At 42.3% G+C, this 20,454-nt stretch overlaps 1 protein-coding gene across 1 annotated transcript in view; it reads left to right on the top strand.

Moving 5' to 3' along the window:
* LOC136884440 (ankyrin repeat and BTB/POZ domain-containing protein 2) overlaps positions 1–20,454 on the top strand; it is a 309,915-nt gene that overhangs the window by 140,144 nt on the left and 149,317 nt on the right. Inside the window, exon 2 of the mRNA XM_067156605.2 lies at positions 10,770–10,877. Coding sequence (XP_067012706.2) covers positions 10,780–10,877 — 98 coding nt within the window. The 5' untranslated portion in view covers positions 10,770–10,779. The remainder of the gene's footprint in view (positions 1–10,769; positions 10,878–20,454) is intronic.

Here is a 20,454-nt window from a genome sequence, read left to right as displayed (position 1 = left end):
ATTGTAAGTCTAGTTTTACATTTAACTCAGTGATTAAAGGATTAACAGTTTGCGAGGTGATGTAGAATTTGTGGTTAGCAGCCACCACTGACTTGTTTGTGTGTAATCGTCATCCTATTATTATTAATATTATTATTATTATTATTATTATTATCATTATTTTACTTCCGTTTGGGCCTGCTATGGACCACGTGGTTATTATCTCTAGCAGCTTTCTTCTTTGACCAGTACTCCTTCATTCTTGCACTGTGAATGTCTTTTCGCTCCTGAGTCCATTTCACACCTCCTCCTCTGTTAGTGACGGGGGAGAGTTTGATGTTCTGATCAACGTTCTGTACCTATTCCTGTCATAAATTTCACTGGGAGCAATGTCCAGTTCTTGAATGTCTTTTCTGACGATTCTTGCCCACTTGACATTAGTCGCTTTCCCTCTAGAGATGGTGTGGAAGATTCTGGAGGTGAGCCTCTGATTGTCCATTCTCATGACATGACCATAGAAGTTTAATCTCCTCTCCAATTGTTGGTACAGTTCGTTCTTGTGCCTGATTCTGTACTTGCCTTCTTTTTTAATAGGGCCCATGATTTTTCTCAGGATCTTCCTTTCCTTCAGCTCCAGTTTTCTAAGTTGCCCTTTTCTTACCATGTTTAGGCACTCTGAGGCGTATAGTACTGACGTTCTCACTACAGTAGTGCAATGCCTGATTTTGAGGTTAAGGGAGAGGGATTTGGATTTGTACACACTCTTACATAGGTGGTAGGCGCTTTCCAATTTGTTGCATCTGCTGTTCATGGCCTGATCTTCATTCAAGTTTGGGGTTATCCATTCTCCTAGGTATTTGAAGGAGTTAGTCCTTTGTACTGTTTTGTCCCCCAGTGGGATTGATTTGGGTGCACCTTTGATGTTGGTGATAAACTGTGTTTTGTTGATGGCGATCTTCAGCTCTACTTTAGCTGCTATGTGGTCGAGAGAGGCTGGTTGATGGATAGCTTCCTCCACACTGGATGCCAGGAGTGTAAGATCGTCTGCGAAGGCTATTATTATTATTATTATTATTATTATTATTATTATTATTATTATTATTATTATTATTATTATTATTATTGTGCTTGAGGTGGTTGTTATTGTATCAACTACAAGCTGCCTTTGCTTGGTTTATTGATTGTAAGGAAGCTTTTGACAATGTTAACACGATGCCCGTATATATTACTGAAACATACTGGGCTTAACCGTAAAGGTGTGAACGTTATCAAGAATCTGTATTGGAACCAAGCGTCTCACATTAAAATTGGAGATCACGTTACTGAAGAGATCGAGTGTGAGGCAAGGTTGAATCCTCTCTGCAATCCTTCTTATACTCCGAGGCCCTTTTCTCGAATTGCACTTGATGAAGTTGATAAAGGAATCAAGGTCACTGGGAAGCAAATACACACCATTCGGCGTACAGATGACGCGGTGATAGGTACTCGCTGACAATGAATGCCTGAGTAAGAGAAAGGGGTAACCCACAAAAGCAAAGTTTCGAGATAAATAGTGTTTTATTAGATTATACAAACCACACAACGAAGTTGAAAATTGAATTTAGGTTGTAGACTTTAAATTAAATACATATCAGTGTTATTCAGAAAATTAAGAGTAGAATTACATTTTAAGTTTAATCGGTAATAGTATATTTGTTTAAAATAATACTGTCTGCAAAGAATACTGTCAATTAGGACTTCCCCCCCTTCTTGGTTTTCAGTGTCAAGATCTTCATTCACTTTATTAGTAGTTGGTTTGAGGGTAAAAATGTAGTCCGTAATGCACTGCTGGAATGTATGGCAGTAGACGCAGCAAATCTTGTGTTTTAAGTGATTAACATCCCTTCCTGAGATGTTACAGGGTAGTCAGGGTTTCCAGTGCTTGTTTCAACACTTCGTTTGTAAGCAACACTTTCGTATTTTTGTTCTTTTTCGGCCTCTCAGGTTGTTTTCGGAAAATATGAACTTTTCTTTATGACTCAATGCGAGTACGAGAACTTCAGGAACAGGAAACCTGGCTTGTCCTTTGTTACTTTTATTGTTGTTATTTCTTTCCTCAGTACTTTTCTAGCCTCAACACTTAGTTTGTCCTTCACTACAATGTTTAAGAGTGTTTTTAAATCCTCACATTAAAACCACTGTTGGTGCCACCACAAGACATTTTACTCACACTAACACTACTATTTGTACCATAGTACATTTGTGGTTAGCAAAGTAACTGTCACTCTCGCCCCTCCGCTTCAGTTGACTGTGACATGTGGGTTCTCTTACTAACTGTACAGCTGATTCCCGAGGTCCTCAGATTTCTGTGTGTATTTGGACAGACAAGGAACTATCCCACAACCAAAAGTCTGGTCTTCATGGCAGACCGCTATTATTTACTTATCGTATGGCTTGTAGTGCCGGGAGTGTCCGAGGCAGGGGGGTGACACTTCATAGGGAGCGTCCGAAGCAGTTCTGAGATGGGCCAATCGATCTCTGCCAACTAATGAAAACTAAAATTCTCTTTCAGAGGGTTAATTTAGAAGGCAGAAGTTGGCATTACACATTCAGTTGCGTGGTACAGCAAATTCAAAACACAACACCGTTATCGTTGCGCGCGAAGGGACCTTGGTCGTACGGTATGTAATAGTGTTTGTTAGACGAAAATTTGTTGAAATTCTTTCGCATTGAACGAGATTTTTGATCCAGTTTTTTGAGAGTATGGTGTGAAATTATAATTATGCGCGTTCTTAGTGTGAAGAAATAGTATTATGATCATGAACATACTTCACATTGTAGTACCTAGCTGTTGCGAGTAAACGTCTGTGTGATTGTGCTTCTTACCTGCTGTTTAGAATAAATAAATTCAAAATATAAACTGTGTGCATTATGCTGTGTTTTACTTTCATCCTTTCCTTCTCGTGTTTTCCATTCCCATACATAAAAGTCGTGGGAAGTGTTCAACGAACGAACGAAAGAATGAGGTTATGTGAGATCGTGATTTAGGCAAGTATGGGCGTTTTGGGGTTTTATATGAATTGCATTAACATTTTCAGTAATCAATGTTGAATTTATCACTTAATAGATGTAAATTTACATTAAAATGCGAACGGTGAAACAACGATACAAGCTAGCGTTATAACAGTATTGCCAACATACAAATACGGTAATTGCAATTTACTTTTCAAGTAAAAGACACGAGAGAAGCTTTAGATACAACTTTCCTACCGAAATACAATCATTATCTCTATCACAATTAAAATTTTAACAAAGTAACAACTATCATCATCGTGCTTACTACGAGGTACTATCGTGGGATTTATTTCCTTATGTTGGCAGGGAGAAAGTGGCCACTGTAGCTTCCATGACCTGTTTTCTCAGCCAACTTAATTACACAGGAGTGACGGATCTATTTCTCTTATATGATCCTTGGTCCGAGGACAAGCTCGGGTCGCCTGGTGCGATCCCCTCGTAAGGCAGGCCCTCCAACGAGGGTAGGCGGCATCTGCCGTGTATGGATAGAGTCCTGTATCCGCGAAATTAATGTCTTGGTGGGTGCAAACTGTATCGCAGTGCGGATATAGGATTGTTAAGAGATACCAGCACTATGCAGAAACACAATAAAAGGCATTTGGCCTTAAACTGTACATTCAGAAAACAAAAGTTAATCAGCGAACAGAAATATTCAACGCTGTTAATCACCGTGGACGGAAACACAATTGGAACGGTGTTAATTTCAAGTAGATCAACCCTGAATATAGTTTTCCGTGGTTTCCCATTTTCGTACCAGGCAAATCCGCCTCCGTAGCGTAACGGTTAGTGTTATTAGCTGCCGTCCTCGGGGGTCCGGGTTCGATTCCCGGTACTACCAGACATTTAAGAATGGCAGTAGGGCTGGTATGTGGTTGAAATGGTACATGCAGCTCACCTCCATTGGAGGTGTCCCTGAAAAGAGCTGCACCACCTCAGGATGAGGACACAAGTTTACTAGGCAAATGCTGGCTGGGGCTTTACCTTAATTAAGGCCACGGCCACCACCTTTGCGTCGCCGAAAACCTTCGATGTGTTAGTGCAACGTTAAATCACTAACAAAAAAACATACATCTTTATTATAGACTTATGCATTTCAGCGTTCAGTCTGCAAGCCTCTGTGAATTCACTAACCGCCGCCACAATCCTCTATTTCTAACTACTTCTATGGACTCGTTTAATTCTATACCTCTTATCTTCATCTTGATCTCCCCCTACTTCTCTTACCCTCCATAACAGAGTCCATTATTCTCCTAAGTAACCTGTCCTCCTCCATTCGCCTCACATGACCCCACCACCGAGGGCGGTTTGTGCGTACAGCTTCATGAATCGAGTTTATGCCTGTCTTAGCCTTTATCTTCTTCATTCCGAGTACCCTCGTGCCAGTGTTCCCACCTGTATGTACCAGCGATTATTCCCACTACTGTTACTTCTAACTTATGAATAAGATACCCTGTGTCCGCCCAACTTTCACTCCCGTAAAGCAAAGTTGGTCTGAAAACATGTAAAGATAGTTTCGTACGGGACTTGATTTCTTTCTTACAGAATACTGTTGATAGCCACTGCGAGTTCACTGCATTAGCTTTACTACAGCTTGGATTCAGTCTCGCTATACTACCATCCTGGGAGAACAGTCATCCTAAATACACAAGAACCTCGTTTATCCGGATCGAAAATAATAAAAATTTATTTGTACTTGTGCAGTATTTCGTATACGGGTTCGACTCTTCTTGAATGTCTTTTCCGCCAAGGATAGTTAAGGACAGGAACTGGAAGTAATTCGGCCACTGTCTGTCAAAGGCACCGTACCGGCATTCGCCTGGAATTGAGAATCGGAAACTTGTGGAAAACCATTCCCAGGACGTCCGAGGTGGGATTCGATCCCACGCTCTTCTGAATGCAACGCACTACTAACGTGAGCCAGCACGCAGAGCTACGCCGCTCGGTAAACATTGTTTAGGCAACAATGCAGCTGGACAAATTGATGGCTTATTTAGAATCCCAGACTGAAACCACACCGGCAGAACTGATGTTAGTAAAACGTCTTCGTGATCATGCTGCGCGCAAACGCCACAAAAATGTTAAACAGAAGAAATTCACACATTATTTTAGTGAATAAAACAGTCGTAAATGTAAGAAAAGTGATCTTATATTGTTTTGTTTTTTTTGCAATTGAAAAAAGGTATTATTGTATAACTTATGTTAATAGATTATATAACATAGTTTTGTTTTCCGAATTATCCGCATTTTCGATAATCCGGATCAGTTCCGGTCTCACTTAATCCGGATAAACGAGGCTCTTGTGTAGTTGAAATTATCTACGTGTTCCAGTTTTGTATCCCCAACGTGGCATTCCATTCTTTTAAGTTTCGTACCTTCTGACATCACTTTAGTCTTCGAAAGGCGAATTTTTGTATTATACTCATTGGACCTATTTTAAAGTACCGAGATATTAGACTGCGGGCTTTCGGCACAATGGACCATCAAGATCAAGTCGTCTGTCCACATATACCAAACTACTACTACTACTACTACTACTACTACTACTACTACTACTACTACTACATGTAATATCGGAGATTCTTTAAAATTTTCTTGAACGAAAGTTGGTCACTAACATATGCTCTGTTTTTGGTTTAGTTTGATATCGTGATATGCAGACATTTGTGAGCTTATTTAATTAGTGGGTCAAGTAGCCAAACTTGATCTGTTTGACCAAGAAGAGAATGTTCATTCAGGCGAGAATAGGAGAATCGTATTTTGAAAAGGATCGATGGTCGAAGATGGAACGTTGAGCGTCTCCCATAGATGGCCCCATGAATGTGGTCCCGCCTTAGGCATGGGTGTAGGTTACGCCCAGTTCCATCTCCCAGGGAATACACTCACGCCTAACTCATTATTAGTTGGGAGAAAGAGAAAAAGAACAGTAGGGCATGGATGAAGGTATTACAGGTGCGTGGAAACATGTTGGGCGATACTCGAGTCTGAGGGGCTGAACTTCAAGGTCACCGAGGGAAAGAAAGAAAGAAAGAAAGAAAGAAAGAAAGAAAGAAAGAAAGAAAGATATTCTAGTCCCTGGAAATTGAAACTATTAGCTGGGATTGAAAGGCATACTTCACTGAATTAGAACACTTGTGAGAGATAATACGAATGGAATATTTGGGTAGTCATTTCCAAATCACTGTAAAGGAGAACATCGAACTGCGGTTCAGAATTAATGTTTAGAAATCATTTATACAGTCAGTAGTATCGTGTGTTGCATACTGTTTGTCAATTTGATTTAGTTCATTTGTCTTGTCTAAGGCCTTTTCATATTCGCATACTAATATCAATATCTCTTATTTCATTAGATAATAACTTTGATAACCTATTCAGCAGCAGTGATGTATATTGGAAAATGAAGAATTCTTCGTCCTCAGTCAATCACTCAATCACCACTGATCTGCATTTAGGGCAGTCGCCCAGGTGGCAGATTCCCTATTTATCGTTTACCTAGCTTGTCTTAAATAATTGCAAAAAATTTGGAAATGTATCGAACATTTCCCTTGGCAAATTATTCCAATCCCTAACTCCTCTTCTTATAAACGAATATTTGCCCCAATCTGTCCTCTTGAATTCCATCTTTATCTTCTTATTGTGATCCTTCCTGCTTTTTAAATAGCACTCAAACTTACTCGTCTGCTAATGTCATTCCACGCCATCACTGACAGCTTGGAACATACCGCTTAATCGAGCAGCTCATCTGTTTACTCCCATGTCTTCCCAGCCCGAACGTTGCAACATTTTCTTAATGCTACTCTTTTGTCGAAAGTCACCCCCTAACCGCCCCTCCCCCCCCCCCCCCCCACACAGTTTTCCATTTTCACATCAGGCAAATGCTCGGGCCGCGGCCGCTTCCTATCCCATCGTCGCCATAAGACCTATCTGTGTAAAATAGAAAAACACCCTGAACAAATCCAGCTGTTTTTCTTTGTGTGTGTTTTTTTTTTTTTTTTTTTTTTTTTTTTTTTTTTTTTTTTTTTTTTTTTTTTTTTTTTCAGTTCTCGAATCAAATAATCGTGTTGAGGGTTCCATACACTGGAACAATACTCTAACATTGGCGTCTTACCCGAGACTTACATGCCCTCTCCTTTACATCCTTACTACAGACCCTAAATATCCATACCGAACCAAACCCCATGGCACTACAACCCTTGAAGGGCCTTGGCCTACCAATCGACCACTGCTCAGCCCGAAGGGCTGCAGATTACGAGGTGTCGTATAGTCAGTACGAAGAATCCTCTCGGCCGTTATTCTTACCTTTCTAGACCGGGGCCACTATCTCACCTTCAGATAACTCCTCAATTCTAATCACGTAGGCTGAGTGGACCTGGAACCAGCCCTCAGGTCCAGGTAAAAGTCCCTGCCCTGGCCGGGAATTGAACCCGGGGTCTCCGGGTAAGAAGCAGTCACGCTATCCGTACACCACGGGGCCGGCTCCCTAAATACCCTCGTAATCTTTATTTACGTGACCTTTATTTACGATCATGTTTATATGATTCCCCCAATAGGTACTTAAGAGTGATCCCCATAAAGAACTTTCACCCCATCAATGCAGTAATTAAAGCTGAGGGGACTTTCCCTCTTTGTGAAACTCACAGCCTGACTTTTTATGCCGTTTATCAACATACCATTGTCCGCTGTCCATCTCACAACATTGTCGAGGTCTTTTGCAGTTGCTCACAATCGTGGGCTTTTTTTTTTTTTTACTCTCTACAGCAGGGCCTCTCAAACGCCCAAAATCTCACGCGTGCAAATCGAGGCGCAAGAGCTCCGTGCATCGGTCCCGCTCGGCTCGGCTCGGACCAACGCTAAGCTCGGCTCTACTCGGCACAACTCAGCTCGGATTTGGAGCGCTACGAAGCAAGTGGGGAAGAGGGAGACGGGAGGAGCGAGCGAGACAGGCGTGAGGAAAGAGAGAGTAAGCGCTATTGCTCCAAATCGAGGAGTGGGGGTCTGCACAGTGCATGCACCAGGCGCATGCACCCTGAGAGGCCCTGCTCTACAGTATAACATCATTTGCAAAATGCCCTCTCTCTGATTCTAGTTCTTTACTCATACCAGTTAAGGAAGCGTAAAGGTCCAATAATACTGCCCTGAGGAATCCCCTCTTAATGATCGCAGGATCAGATAATGCTTCACCTAGTCTGAGTTCTGTTTCCTAGTGGCAGCCCTGCGCTGATGTACCCTGGGACGACGGGATGATGCTTGTCTCAATGTTAACGGAGGGTGTTTTAAATGTTTCATGTTAGAAAGAGTTTCTTGTGATACGCAACACTTCCTCTTCCTCTGATGATTTTTTCGCATTAACGATAAACGCGACAAAAAATATGTTGAAGCGATTTTAAAATAACGAATCATATGATTCTGGTTAAGAAATTAGTGATTGTGTTTAAGCGAATTAGTGCGACAAGGTCAGTTTAAAGCGATATTTACTTATTTTGCGACAAGTGTGAAAATGTACCGAAATGCATGGAAAAAACGATCTTTAAATTGTATTCCGTTATCACGTGTGTGAAGGGAAACAGAAGACAGAATAAGGATTTCTCATTTCGACAGAGTCCGACTCGTTGGCTGAATGGTCAGCGTACTGACCTTCGGTTCAGAGGGTCTCGGGTTCGATTCCCGGCCGGGTCGGGGATTTTAACCTTCATTGGTTAATTCCAGTGGCCCGAGGGCTGGGTGTTTGTGCTGTCCCCAACATCCCTGCAACTCACACACCACACATAACACTATCCTCCACCACAATAACACACAGTTACCTACGCATGGCAGATGCCGCCCACCCTCATCGGAGGGTCTGCCTTACAAGTGCTGCACTCGGCTAGAAATAGCCACACGAAATTATTATTATTATTATTATTATTATTATTATTATTATTATTTATTTCGACAGAAGCATCTCTTCGTATTAATATTCTATAAAATCCTTGAATGGTATGAAGTTGTGGCCATGTAGGTGAAAAGGTAATTTGTTATGCAATCTTGATTAGGGCATACATAAGGGATAATGAGTGATTATAAATATTGCTTCTGTTTTCTTCTTGTTTCCGGATTTGGCTGCCTACGGACCGCATTGAACCTAAGGCTTTATATTCTTCTTCTTTTCCCAGAACTTCTTCATCCTTTCACTTCTAATCGTCCTTTCTTTCTGGGATAATATGACCAATTTGGGTTTGAATTTTCGTATTTTCTCCTGGAATGTTATGATGCTGTCCAATCGGCTTCTAAATTCTTTTCTGTTGTGAATCATATCCATTGTAAGTCCACTTTTTATTGCATCTCTTTTTACCTCTTCGACCCACTTCGTCGAAGCTTTCAGTCCAGTGATGTACTTGAATGTTTTCTTAGTTAGCCGTTTCTAATCCATTCTTTCTAGGTGCACATTGAATTTTAGCCTTCGCTTTCGCATGGTGACTGATTGTTTCGGTGTATTTGCAGAGATCATCATTTTTTCTATTCCTCCACTCCCCATCAGCATTTTTCTTTGCTCCTAAAAATTTCCTTGGCATTCTCCTCTCCTTTTTTTCGACTTCTTGAAGCTCACCCTTTTTATTCATTGTCAGGTTCTCTTGAAGCATAGAGATCCTCTGGCTTTACCACTGTGCTGTAGTGTCTAAGTTTTGCCTTGTTAGATATTGATTGCTTCTGTTTATTTATCTATCTTTCACGTAAATAATTCACAAATTTCGCGAATTAAACTTTTTATTAATGACTTTAGGAAAGGATTAAAGCGATGTGATCAGTCCTGTTTCGCGAAATAATGCGAAAAAAATCATGCCTCTATTAATGCACTACGTAGAGTTGTAGAAAATGAATTCTAACATAGTTACAGAAATAAAGCATTTCAAACCCTGAGTAGATGGGCAAAGTTTGTTCTAAAACAGTGGGTACTGAGTCAGCATTTTCCCCCACACTTTTTGAGTAGTGTAGCTTTGAAGGTTCTAGGTCATTGACCTAGTAGTATACCTATGAGTGTTCTTACCCGAGTTCAATGACATCTTGGTGAAGTTAAGACCGAATAATGTCATAACCTTGCGTACGAGAGCAAGCCTAACCTCACAGACTCCATTGAAGGGGCCTAATTGATCAGGGAATGATCTGGGGTTCTTTTGACCCCTAGGTGAGGTTATGACGTCATACCCATACGTATGAGGGCAGTGATAACCTCATTGGCCAACCTGAGGTGTTTTTGACCCCTAAGTGATGTTATGGCGTCATACCCTTACATACGACGGCAATGCTAACCTCTCGGGCCTCCTTGGAGGAGCCACGAGTCGGTTGGGTGACCTGCAGATGAGATTAAGACGTCATTATGACGTGTTAACCTAACCCATGCGGATAATCTTAAATTTGAATCATACTCTGAAAAAGAGTTAATGTAAAATGATTATTGAACCTTCACGAGTTAAACTTGTTGGTAACAATATCGCCTTAAGGAGAGATGATCTCTCTCACGTAGAAAATTACCGAGCGAGTTGGCTTCGCAGTTCGGGTCACGATTATGAACAGCCCTGAAGATCGTTTTCCGCAGTTTCCGGTTTTCACCTTAGGTAATAAAAGCCACCGTTGCTTCCTTCCCAGTCCTATCCCATCGTCGCCATAAGATCTGTCTGTGTCGGCGCGACGTAAAAAGAAATGTAAAAAATTACTACGTCCGTTAATGGATGAAAGACCTTACGACTTGTTGTCTGTTTCAGCACTAGCAGCATGGCGACGCCGCACCCCATGCCGGAGTTTCGCAGCGCGCTAAGTCCCCTGTGTATCACCGAGGGCAGCCACGAGATCGTCCGGCCCAAGCCCAGGAGGTGAGCAACCACTACAATAATTCTGATATCCTGAGGTGTTGGTGTTCCGCCATCTCTTTTATTAATTGGCATTGTCATTCAGAGGAACGGTTTGAATTACATGACGAAATCCAGAGTGCTGGAGAGAGCAACGTTATGGCAGATTTTGGAAGACGAAGCCAATCAGAACAAGAATATTAGATTGAACTGTAAGTAGATAAGACTTGAATTGTTGAGGCTGCCACATTCTACAGCACGTATACTTTGTGAGGAAGTAAGTATTCGAAAGAACATAATATTTAAAATAATATTCTTTAACTGGTTGAATCAACCATTCAATACTTATCTGCATTTAGTACAGTTGCCCAGGTGGCAGATTCCCTATCTGTTGTTTTCCTAGCCTTTTCTTAAATGATTTCAAAGAAATTGGATATTTATTGAACATCTCCCTTGGTAAGTTATTCCATTCCCTAACTCCCCTTCTTATAAACGAATATTTGCCCCAATTTGTCCTCTTGAATTCCAACTTTATCTTCATATTGTGACCTTTCCTACTTTTAAAGACACCATTCGTCTACTACAGTAAAGCCATTCCACGCCATCTCTCCGTTGACAGCTCGGGACATACCACTTAGTCGACCAGCTTGTCAACTTTCTCCTAAGTCTTCCCAGCCAAAACTTTGCAACATTTTTGTAACGCCACTCTTTTGTCTAGTCCAGTTGCACTCCTTTTTGCCAGCAGTCTCCCATGATCCACCCTATCAAATGCTGTAGAAAGGTCAGTCGCGATACAGTCCATTTGACCTCCTGAATCCAAGATATCTGCTATATCTTGCTGGAATCCTACAAGTTGAGCTTCAGTGGAATAACCTTTCCTAAAACCGAACTGCCTTCTATCGAACCAGTTATTAATTTCGCAAACATGTGTAATATAATCAGAAAAAAGGCCTTACCAAAGCTTACATGCAATGCCTGTCAAACTTACTGGCCTGTAATTTTCAGCTTTATGTCTATCACCCTTTCCTTTATACACAGGGGCTACTATAGCAACTTTCCATTCATTTGGTATAGCTCCTTCATGCAAACAATAATCAAATAAGTACTTCAGATATGGTACTATATCCCAACCTATTATTTTTGGAATATAATCAGAAATCTTATCAATTGCAACTGCTTTTCTAGTTTTCAACTTTTGTATCTTATTGTAAATGCCATTGTTATGGTATGTAAATCTTAACACTTATTTAGCATTAGTTACCTCCTCTATCTGGACATTATCCTTGTAACGAATATTTTTTACGTACTGCTGACTGAATACTTCTGCCTTTTGAAGATCCTCACATATACACTCCCCTTGTTCATTAATGATTCCTGTAATGTCCTTCTTTGAACCCGTCTCTGCCTTAAAGTACCTTTAGATACTCTTCTATTGTTCACTGAAATTTGTATGACTGCCAATTATGCTTGCCGTCATGTTATCCTTAGTTGACTTCTTTGCTAGATTCATTTTCCTAGTAGGTTACTTCAATTTCTCCTTACTTAGACAGCCATTTCTAACTCTATTTCTTTCCACTCTATCACATTTATTTTTTAACTACGACAATGATCACTAATGCCATCTATTACTTTGGTTTCTGTATAGAGCTCATCTGGTTTTACCAGCACCACATCCAGAATATTTTTCCCTCTAGTTGGATTACTTTCTGAATCAGTTGTCCTCCCCATATTAACTTATTTGCCATTTGTTCGCCATGCTTCCTGTCGTTCGCATTACCTTCTCAATTGACATTTGGTAAATTTAAGTCACCCGCTACAATCATGTTCCTTTCCTTATCGTTTCCCACATAGCTGATTATCTTATCAAATAATTCTGAATCAGCGTCAGCGCTACCCTTTCTGCGTCTGTACACTCCAAAGACATCAATTTGCTTATTATCTTTAGAGATGAACCTTACACCTAGAATTTCATGTTTGTCATCTTTAACTTTTTCGTAGCTTACAAATTCTTCTTTCACCAGAATGAATACTCCCCCTCCTACCATTCCTATCCTATCTCTGCGATACACACTCCGGTTTCGTGAGAATATTTCTGCATCCATTATATCGTTTCTCAGCCGTGATTCAACTCCTATTACAATATCTGGTAAGCGTATATTTATTAAATTACTTAATTCTATTCCTTTCTTTACAGTTCTTTACAGTTCAGCACTAACATCTTTATGTCATCCCTACTCGACTTCCAGATCTCTGTACCTTTATCACCGCTCCCTAAACCACCCCGTTTCCCTGAATATATCTCCCTATAACCCTTCCTAACAAATGTCCTAACTTATATGTACCATTGCGGTTTAAGTGAAGGCCATCTGAGCGCAGATCCCTATTTCCTAACCACCCATTATGATCTAGGTTGAAGGGGTGAATGTGGTGATATTCTGGTACAATACTGAAAATTAGAGCTCGGATTTCTGTGACCTAAAACTTTGAAAATATGCATCCACTTATGCCTTAAAACTTCTAACATGTGTTGGAGTCACAGTCTAAAGGTTTGACGTAGAATACGTGATAGTTACTGTCGAAATAAAATATCTAGTCACTTGACCAGGGCATGACAAATCCCGGGCGCCAGGTCGCCATGCCGCCTAAAATTCTTTCTTTGGCGCCTTATTTTTCGAGCCCAGTATATATAATTTCCACCTTTATACAAATTTAATTCCCGGTTTGGTGTCGCTGGACTATTGCAAAGCGCGTGTAATAATACACAACCCCTTGACACTACAGTATATGATTTAACGAACTCGGTTGAGCAAGAGAATGAGGCTAGGTAACGGCGGGGATCTTAGTAAGTATGGGCAATTTCTGCTTAGATATTAATGTTATTACCATTTAAAATATTAATCAAGGCCGCATTATATAAGCAACACAAGAAAAATAATGCGTTATGTCATTTCTTGATGGATACAGTACTTTTGCATCCATCTCTTGGCACAGGCCAGAGTAAAGTGTAGCTTCCACCGAAGTCCCAGTCAACATCCATGGCTGTGACAATATGGAAGCTGCTGGGGTATGGGTAGTGCTGAGTAATGACGTTCAGAGCATGACTAGTGCATCTGAGTATTATGCAGGGTGCTGCTCATAGGGTCAGTCGTGCTGCAATAGTACTTTCTGACCCATTTAGGAAAGCAATGGCAAACTACCTCACTCCTCATCTTGCCTAGTACGCGTCATTTTGGTGCTGCCATTGGTTTTTGCGCTTTCCTTATAACCGCATAACCTTTGGTGGTGCTATTTGAGGATCCAACCAGCCTCTCGGCTGATGACCTAACAGGCAGGCATAGTTTTTGATTCTCTGACCTTCTCCAGCTTCTAAATATACTCAATAGATGGCAGAACTTCCGTAAAAACGTGCATGGTGCTAATAGAAAACTTCAACATATGCACAGACGGGACTAACCTTCTGTACGACCATTACCAATAATAAGGCGCAGGGACAACCTCTTGATAAAGCAGGTGTCTGCTTACCCGAACCAATATTCAGTTACGGCCAATTGTATGTTGCACTATCTCGGGCAAGATCGTTTGGAAATGTCGAAGCACAGTGAATACTGTTATAAACTACAGTACGAATAAATCGGTTATTATGTACCGGTATTCAGAAAAGGGCAGGCAAAACAATGTGACAACGACAGGCACAGATAGGTCTTCTGGCGACGGTGGGATAGGAAGGAAGCGGTCGTGCTCTTAATTAAGGTATAGCCCCTGCATTTGCCTGAGGGGCTGCCTGGCCGAGGCGGTAAAGGCGTCAGGAAGTCGTAAAATTTAAGAAAACCGAGCTCGATAGCTGCAGTCGCTTAAGTGCGGCCAGTATCCAGTATTCGGGAGATAGTAGGTTCGAGTCCCAATGTCGGCAGCCCTGAAAATGGTTTTCCGTGGTTTCCCATTTTCACACCAGGCAAATACAAATGCTGGGACTGTACCTTACTTAAGGCCATGGCCACTTCCTTCCCACTCCTAGCCCTTCCCTGTCCCATCGTCGCCATAAGACCTATCTGTGTCGGTGCTACGTAAAGCAACTAGCAAAATAATAATAATAATAATAATAATAATAATAATAATAATAATAATAATAATAATAATAATAATAATATGAAATTAAAGAAACGAGATTGCCCCTTCCGGAGGAGCACATGACCCTGAGGTTCACTCAGCCAACACCAAAAATGAGTACCAGGTTAATTCCTTGGGGACTAAGGCGGTCGGCCGTAGAGCTAACCACTCTACCCCATCAAGTGGCGAGGTTACGGATAGTGGAAGCCTTTACCTTCCACCCCTCCAAGGGCCTTCATGGCCTGTACGGAGATGGCTTTGGCCCTGCACGTGCCTGGTGTGAAATTGGGAAACTACGGAAGACCGTCTTCAGGGCTTCCGACAGTGGGATTCGAACCCACTATCTCCCGAATACTCGATTACTGGCCGCACTTAAGAGACTGCAGCTATCGAGCTCGGAAGGTAAATATTGCTGGCCGGCACTACGATCTATGAAAACACGCTACTAAATGGTTATATTGAAGCTACTAGAAAACAATTGTACACGCGAAAACAACGGGGCGCTCACCCTATGGGCGTCCTGTGAACCGACGCCACTCGTGAGAAATGTGTACTTGCGAGGAACTTAACGCAGCGCCATTCGATCATTCTTTTTTGTTTTTATTTTTTTGACCGACTGTACATTCAGTCAGTCATAATTGATCGGTCTGCATTTAGGGCTGTTGCCCAGATGACAGTTTCCCTATCAATTGTTTACCTTTCTTAAACGATTTCAAAGAACGTGGAAATTTCCCATGATAAATTATTCCACTCCCTAATTCTTCCTCCTATGAATTAACATTTGGACCAATTTGTCGTCTTGAATTCCAACTTTATCGTCATATTATTATGACCCGTCCTGCTTTTAGATAGCCAACGGCCGTAGCAGTGTTGAAACACCGGATCCCGCGATATCTCCGAAGTTAAGCAACATTGGGCGTGGTCAAGATTTAGATGGGTTGCTACGCGCTGTTGGTGTGGGGTAAGGGAGTGGAGGAGCGGTAAGGAACTGGCCACCCTACCGGCTCAGGCACACCTCTGCGGAGGTTCGGACTTCCCTTCGGGCAGAATACACCCTTACCTTACCTTACTTTTAAATACTCCACCGAATCTTATTCGTCGTCTGCCGGGTTTGATTCCCGGTAGGAAACCATCATCGGTTAATTTCTCTGGCACGGGGGCTGGGTGTATGTGTCGTCTTCATCATCATTTCATCCTCATCACGACGCGCAGGTCCCCTACGGGAGTCAAATCGAAATACCTGCACCTGGCGAGCCGAACATGTCCTTGGACACTCCCGGCACTAAAAGGCATACGCCATTTCATTTTCAGTGATGCTAAATGAAAAGAAGGCATATTTGTCGGTCCACAAATGAGAAAACTTTTGAAGGACTGCATTTTTCGAGAAAAAACTTAACCCTAAGGAATTACGAGCATGGAAAAATTTTACATCTTTTGTCAAAGGATTTTTAGAGAATCACAAGGAAGAAAATCATCGCCAATTAATAGAAACGTTACTAAGAAACTACAAAGAAATGGGCTGCCATATGTCACCGAAGATCCACTTCTTACATTCACATTTGGACTTTTTCCTGAGAACTTGGGGGCTGTAAATGATGAGCAGGGAGAGCGATTTCACCAAGACGTTGCTACAGTGGAGCAACGGTATCAAGGAAGATGGGATCATCCGATGTTTAGTGATTATTGCTGGTTTTTACAAAGGGAAGATTCCAGTTCACACAAGAGAGAAAAAAATGTATTTTTGTCTATTTTATTGCATGAAGATTAGTTTTTGTAAGTCGTAATAGCTGGTCAGTTATTAATATAGGGCCTACCAGTTCTGTCATATCTAAGCTACCCTTGAATATGTTCATACAAAAATGAGAACAAAGTAATTTGTAGTAGAACAAAAATCCTTTTTTATTCAAAATACATACATACATACATACATACATACACTGACTGACAGAGCAAATGCAACACCAAGGAGGAGTGGTTCGAAAGGGATGAAAGTTGGGGAAAAAACAGAGACGGCACGGACGAATAATTGATGTTTATTTCAAACCGATATGCAGGTTACACAATGCGCACGGCATCGACTCAGTAGGATGTAGGACCACCGCGAGCGGCGATGCACGCAGAAACACGTCGAGGTACAGAGTCAATAAGAGTGCGGATGGTGTCCTGAGGGTTGGTTCTCCATTCTCTGTCAACCATTTGCCACAGTTGGTCGTCCGTACGAGGCTGGGGCAGAGTCTGCAAATGGCGTCCAATGAGATCCCACACGTGTTCGATTGGTGAGAGATCCGGAGAGTACGCTGGCCACGGAAGCATCTGTACACCTCGTAGAGCCTGTTGGGAGATGCGAGCAGTGTGTGGGCGGGCATTGGACTGCTGAAACAGAGCATTGGGCAGACCCTGAAGGTACGGGAGTGCCACCGGCCGCAGCACATGCTGCACGTAGCGGTGGGCATTTAACGTGCCTTGAATACGCACTAGAGGTGACGTGGAATCATACGCAATAGCGCCCCAAACCATGATGCCGCGTTGTCTAGCGGTAGGGCGCTCCACAGTTACGGCCGGATTTGACCTTTCTCCACGCCGACGCCACACGCGTCTGCGGTGACTATCACTGACAGAACAGAAGCGTGACTCATCGGAGAACACGACGTTCCGCCATTCCCTCATCCAAGTCGCTCTAGCCCGGCACCATGTCAGGCGTGCACGTCTATGCTGTGGAGTCAATGGTAGTCTTCTGAGCGGACGCCGGGAGTGCAGGCCTCCTTCAACCAATCGACGGGAAATTGTTCTGGTCTATATTGGAACAGCCAGGGTGTCTTGCACATGCTGAAGAATGGCGGTTGACGTGGCGTGCGGGGCTGCCACCGCTTGGCGGCGGATGCGCCGATCCTCGCGTGCTGACGTCACTCGGGCTGCGCCTGGACCCCTCGCACGTGCCACATGTCCCTGCGCCAACCATGTTCGCCACAGGCGCTGCACCGTGGACACATCCCTATGGGTATCGGCTGCGATTTGACGAAGCGACCAACCTGCCCTTCTCAGCCCGATCACCATACCCCTCGTAAAGTCGTCTGTCTGCTGGAAATGCCTCCGTTGACGGCGGCCTGGCATTCTTAGCTATACACGTGTCCTGTGGCACACGACAACACGTTCTACAATGACTGTCGGCTGAGAAATCACGGTACGAAGTGGGCCATTCGCCAACGCCGTGTCCCATTTATCGTTCGCTACGTGCGCAGCACAGCGGCGCATTTCACATCATGAGCATACCTCAGTGACGTCAGTCTACCCTGCAATTGGCATAAAGTTCTGACCACTCCTTCTTGGTGTTGCCTTTGCTCTGTTAGTCAGTGTACATTCATACATACATACATACATACATTATCATTATAGACTGTTATGCCTTTCAGCGTTCAGTCTGCAAGCCTCTGTGAATTTACTAAACGTCGCCACAATCCTCGATTTGCAACTAGTGCTGTGGCCTCATTTAGTCCTATACCGCTTATCTTTAAATCGTTAGAAACCGAGTCTAACCATCGTCGTCTTGGTCTGCCTTTACTTCTCTTACCCTCCATAGCAGAGTCCATTATATTCCTAGGTAGCCTATCCTCCTCCATTCGCCTCGCATGACCCCACCACCGAAGCCGGTTTATGCGTACAGCTTCATCCATCGAGTTCATTCCTAAATTAGCCTTTATCTCCTCATTCCGAGTACCCTCATGCTATTGTTCCCACCTGTTTGTATCAGCAATCATTCTTGCTACTTTCATGTCTGTTACTTCTAACTTATGAATAAGATATCCTAAGTAAAGCAAAGTTGGTCTGAAAACAGACCGATGTAAAGATAGTTTCGTCTGGGAGCTGACTTCCTTCTTACAGAATACTGCTGATCGCAAGTGCGAGCCCACTGCATTAGCTTTACTACACCTTGATTCAATCTCACTTACTATATTACCATCCTGGGAGAACACACAACCTAAATACTTGAAATTATCGACCTGTTCTAGCTTTGTATCACCAATCTGACATTCAGTTCTGTTGAATTTCTTACCTACTGACATCAATTTAGTCTTCGAGAGGCTAATTTTCATACCATACTCATTGCACCTATTTTCAAGTTCCAAGATATTAGACTGCAGGCTTTCGGCACAATCTGCCATTAAGACCAAGTCGTCAGCATAGGCCAGGCTGCTTACTACATTTCCACCTAACTGAATCCCTCCCTGCCATTTTATACCTTTCAGCAGATGATCCATGTAAACTACGAACAGCAAAGGTGAAAGATTACAGCCTTGTCTAACCCCTGTAAGTACCCTGAACCAAGAACTCATTCTACCATCAATTCTCACTGAAGCCCAATTGTCAATTATTTATTCAATGCCTCAATTAAAAACGTTACGTGTTACGAACTTTTCACTGTTATTTTCGTGTTCAGCGCATGCAAATTAGGCAAGATCAGCCTGTTTATTAATGTTATGGGAAAAAAGTTCAAATTTGTTGAGTAGTGTCATCTTTACTTTAATTTGTTACTGGTTGGACTTCAGCAAACTAAAACTTTTTGGTGTTTATTTTCAACAAGCTATATTTTTAAAATGAAATTATTACTGATCATTTGTATATTTTCAAAGTAATTCTATTTAATTGTAATACGTGTTTAAGTATGCCTTACCGGGCGAGTTGGCCGTGCGCGTAGAGGCGCGCGGCTGTGAGCTTGCATCCGGGAGATAGTAGGTTCGAATCCCACTATCGGCAGCCCTGAAGGTGGTTTTCCGTGGTTTCCCATTTTCACACCAGGCAAATGCTGGGGCTGTACCTTAATTAAGGCTACACCAAAAATGAGTACCAGGTTAATTCCTGGGGGCAAAAGCGGCCGCACCAAGTACCGGGGTCATGTATGGTGGAAGTCTTTTCCTTCCACTCCTCCAAGGGCCTTAATGGCTTTGGGGGGGGGAGTTTTGTAATAGAACTAACTGTTTCGTAATTTGAACAAAGTAATCGTTCCTCGGTACTTCACTAAGACATTATCTGAAAATCCTTAAAGTACAAAAATCTCACTGAAAAACTGAGTTTCATTTACCTCAGTACCTCTTTGTAAACCACGTATGTGGCTAAGGTGACCAGGCTACTGGCAAAGCTAACTGCGGAACATGCGACATGTGAGAAACGGTCATCTGTCAAGTAGGGGAAAAAAGTCTGTAACATCTTCAGTTTTGAGATACAAGTTCTCTCCCACCAAAGTGGGTTTTCCGAAAACAAAAAATACGTGTTTCTTTATTTCTAAAGGAGATTCCATTTACTAAAATTCACTTGCGTAACATCTTCAGTTTTTGAGATATAAGTATCCTCATAAAAGGAATTAAACTGCTGCTTCACTTCTTTTCACTCCCTCCCTCCCCCCCCCCCAAAGTGGATTTTCGGAACAAAATACGTGTTTATTTTTAAAGGAGATTCCAAATACCATTCTTCACGTCTGAAACATGTTAATTGTTTTTGT

Source organism: Anabrus simplex, chromosome 12 (assembly GCF_040414725.1).
Source record: "Anabrus simplex isolate iqAnaSimp1 chromosome 12, ASM4041472v1, whole genome shotgun sequence".
Lineage (NCBI taxonomy): Eukaryota > Metazoa > Arthropoda > Insecta > Orthoptera > Tettigoniidae > Anabrus > Anabrus simplex.
This window is presented reverse-complemented; position numbering and strand designations above follow the sequence as displayed.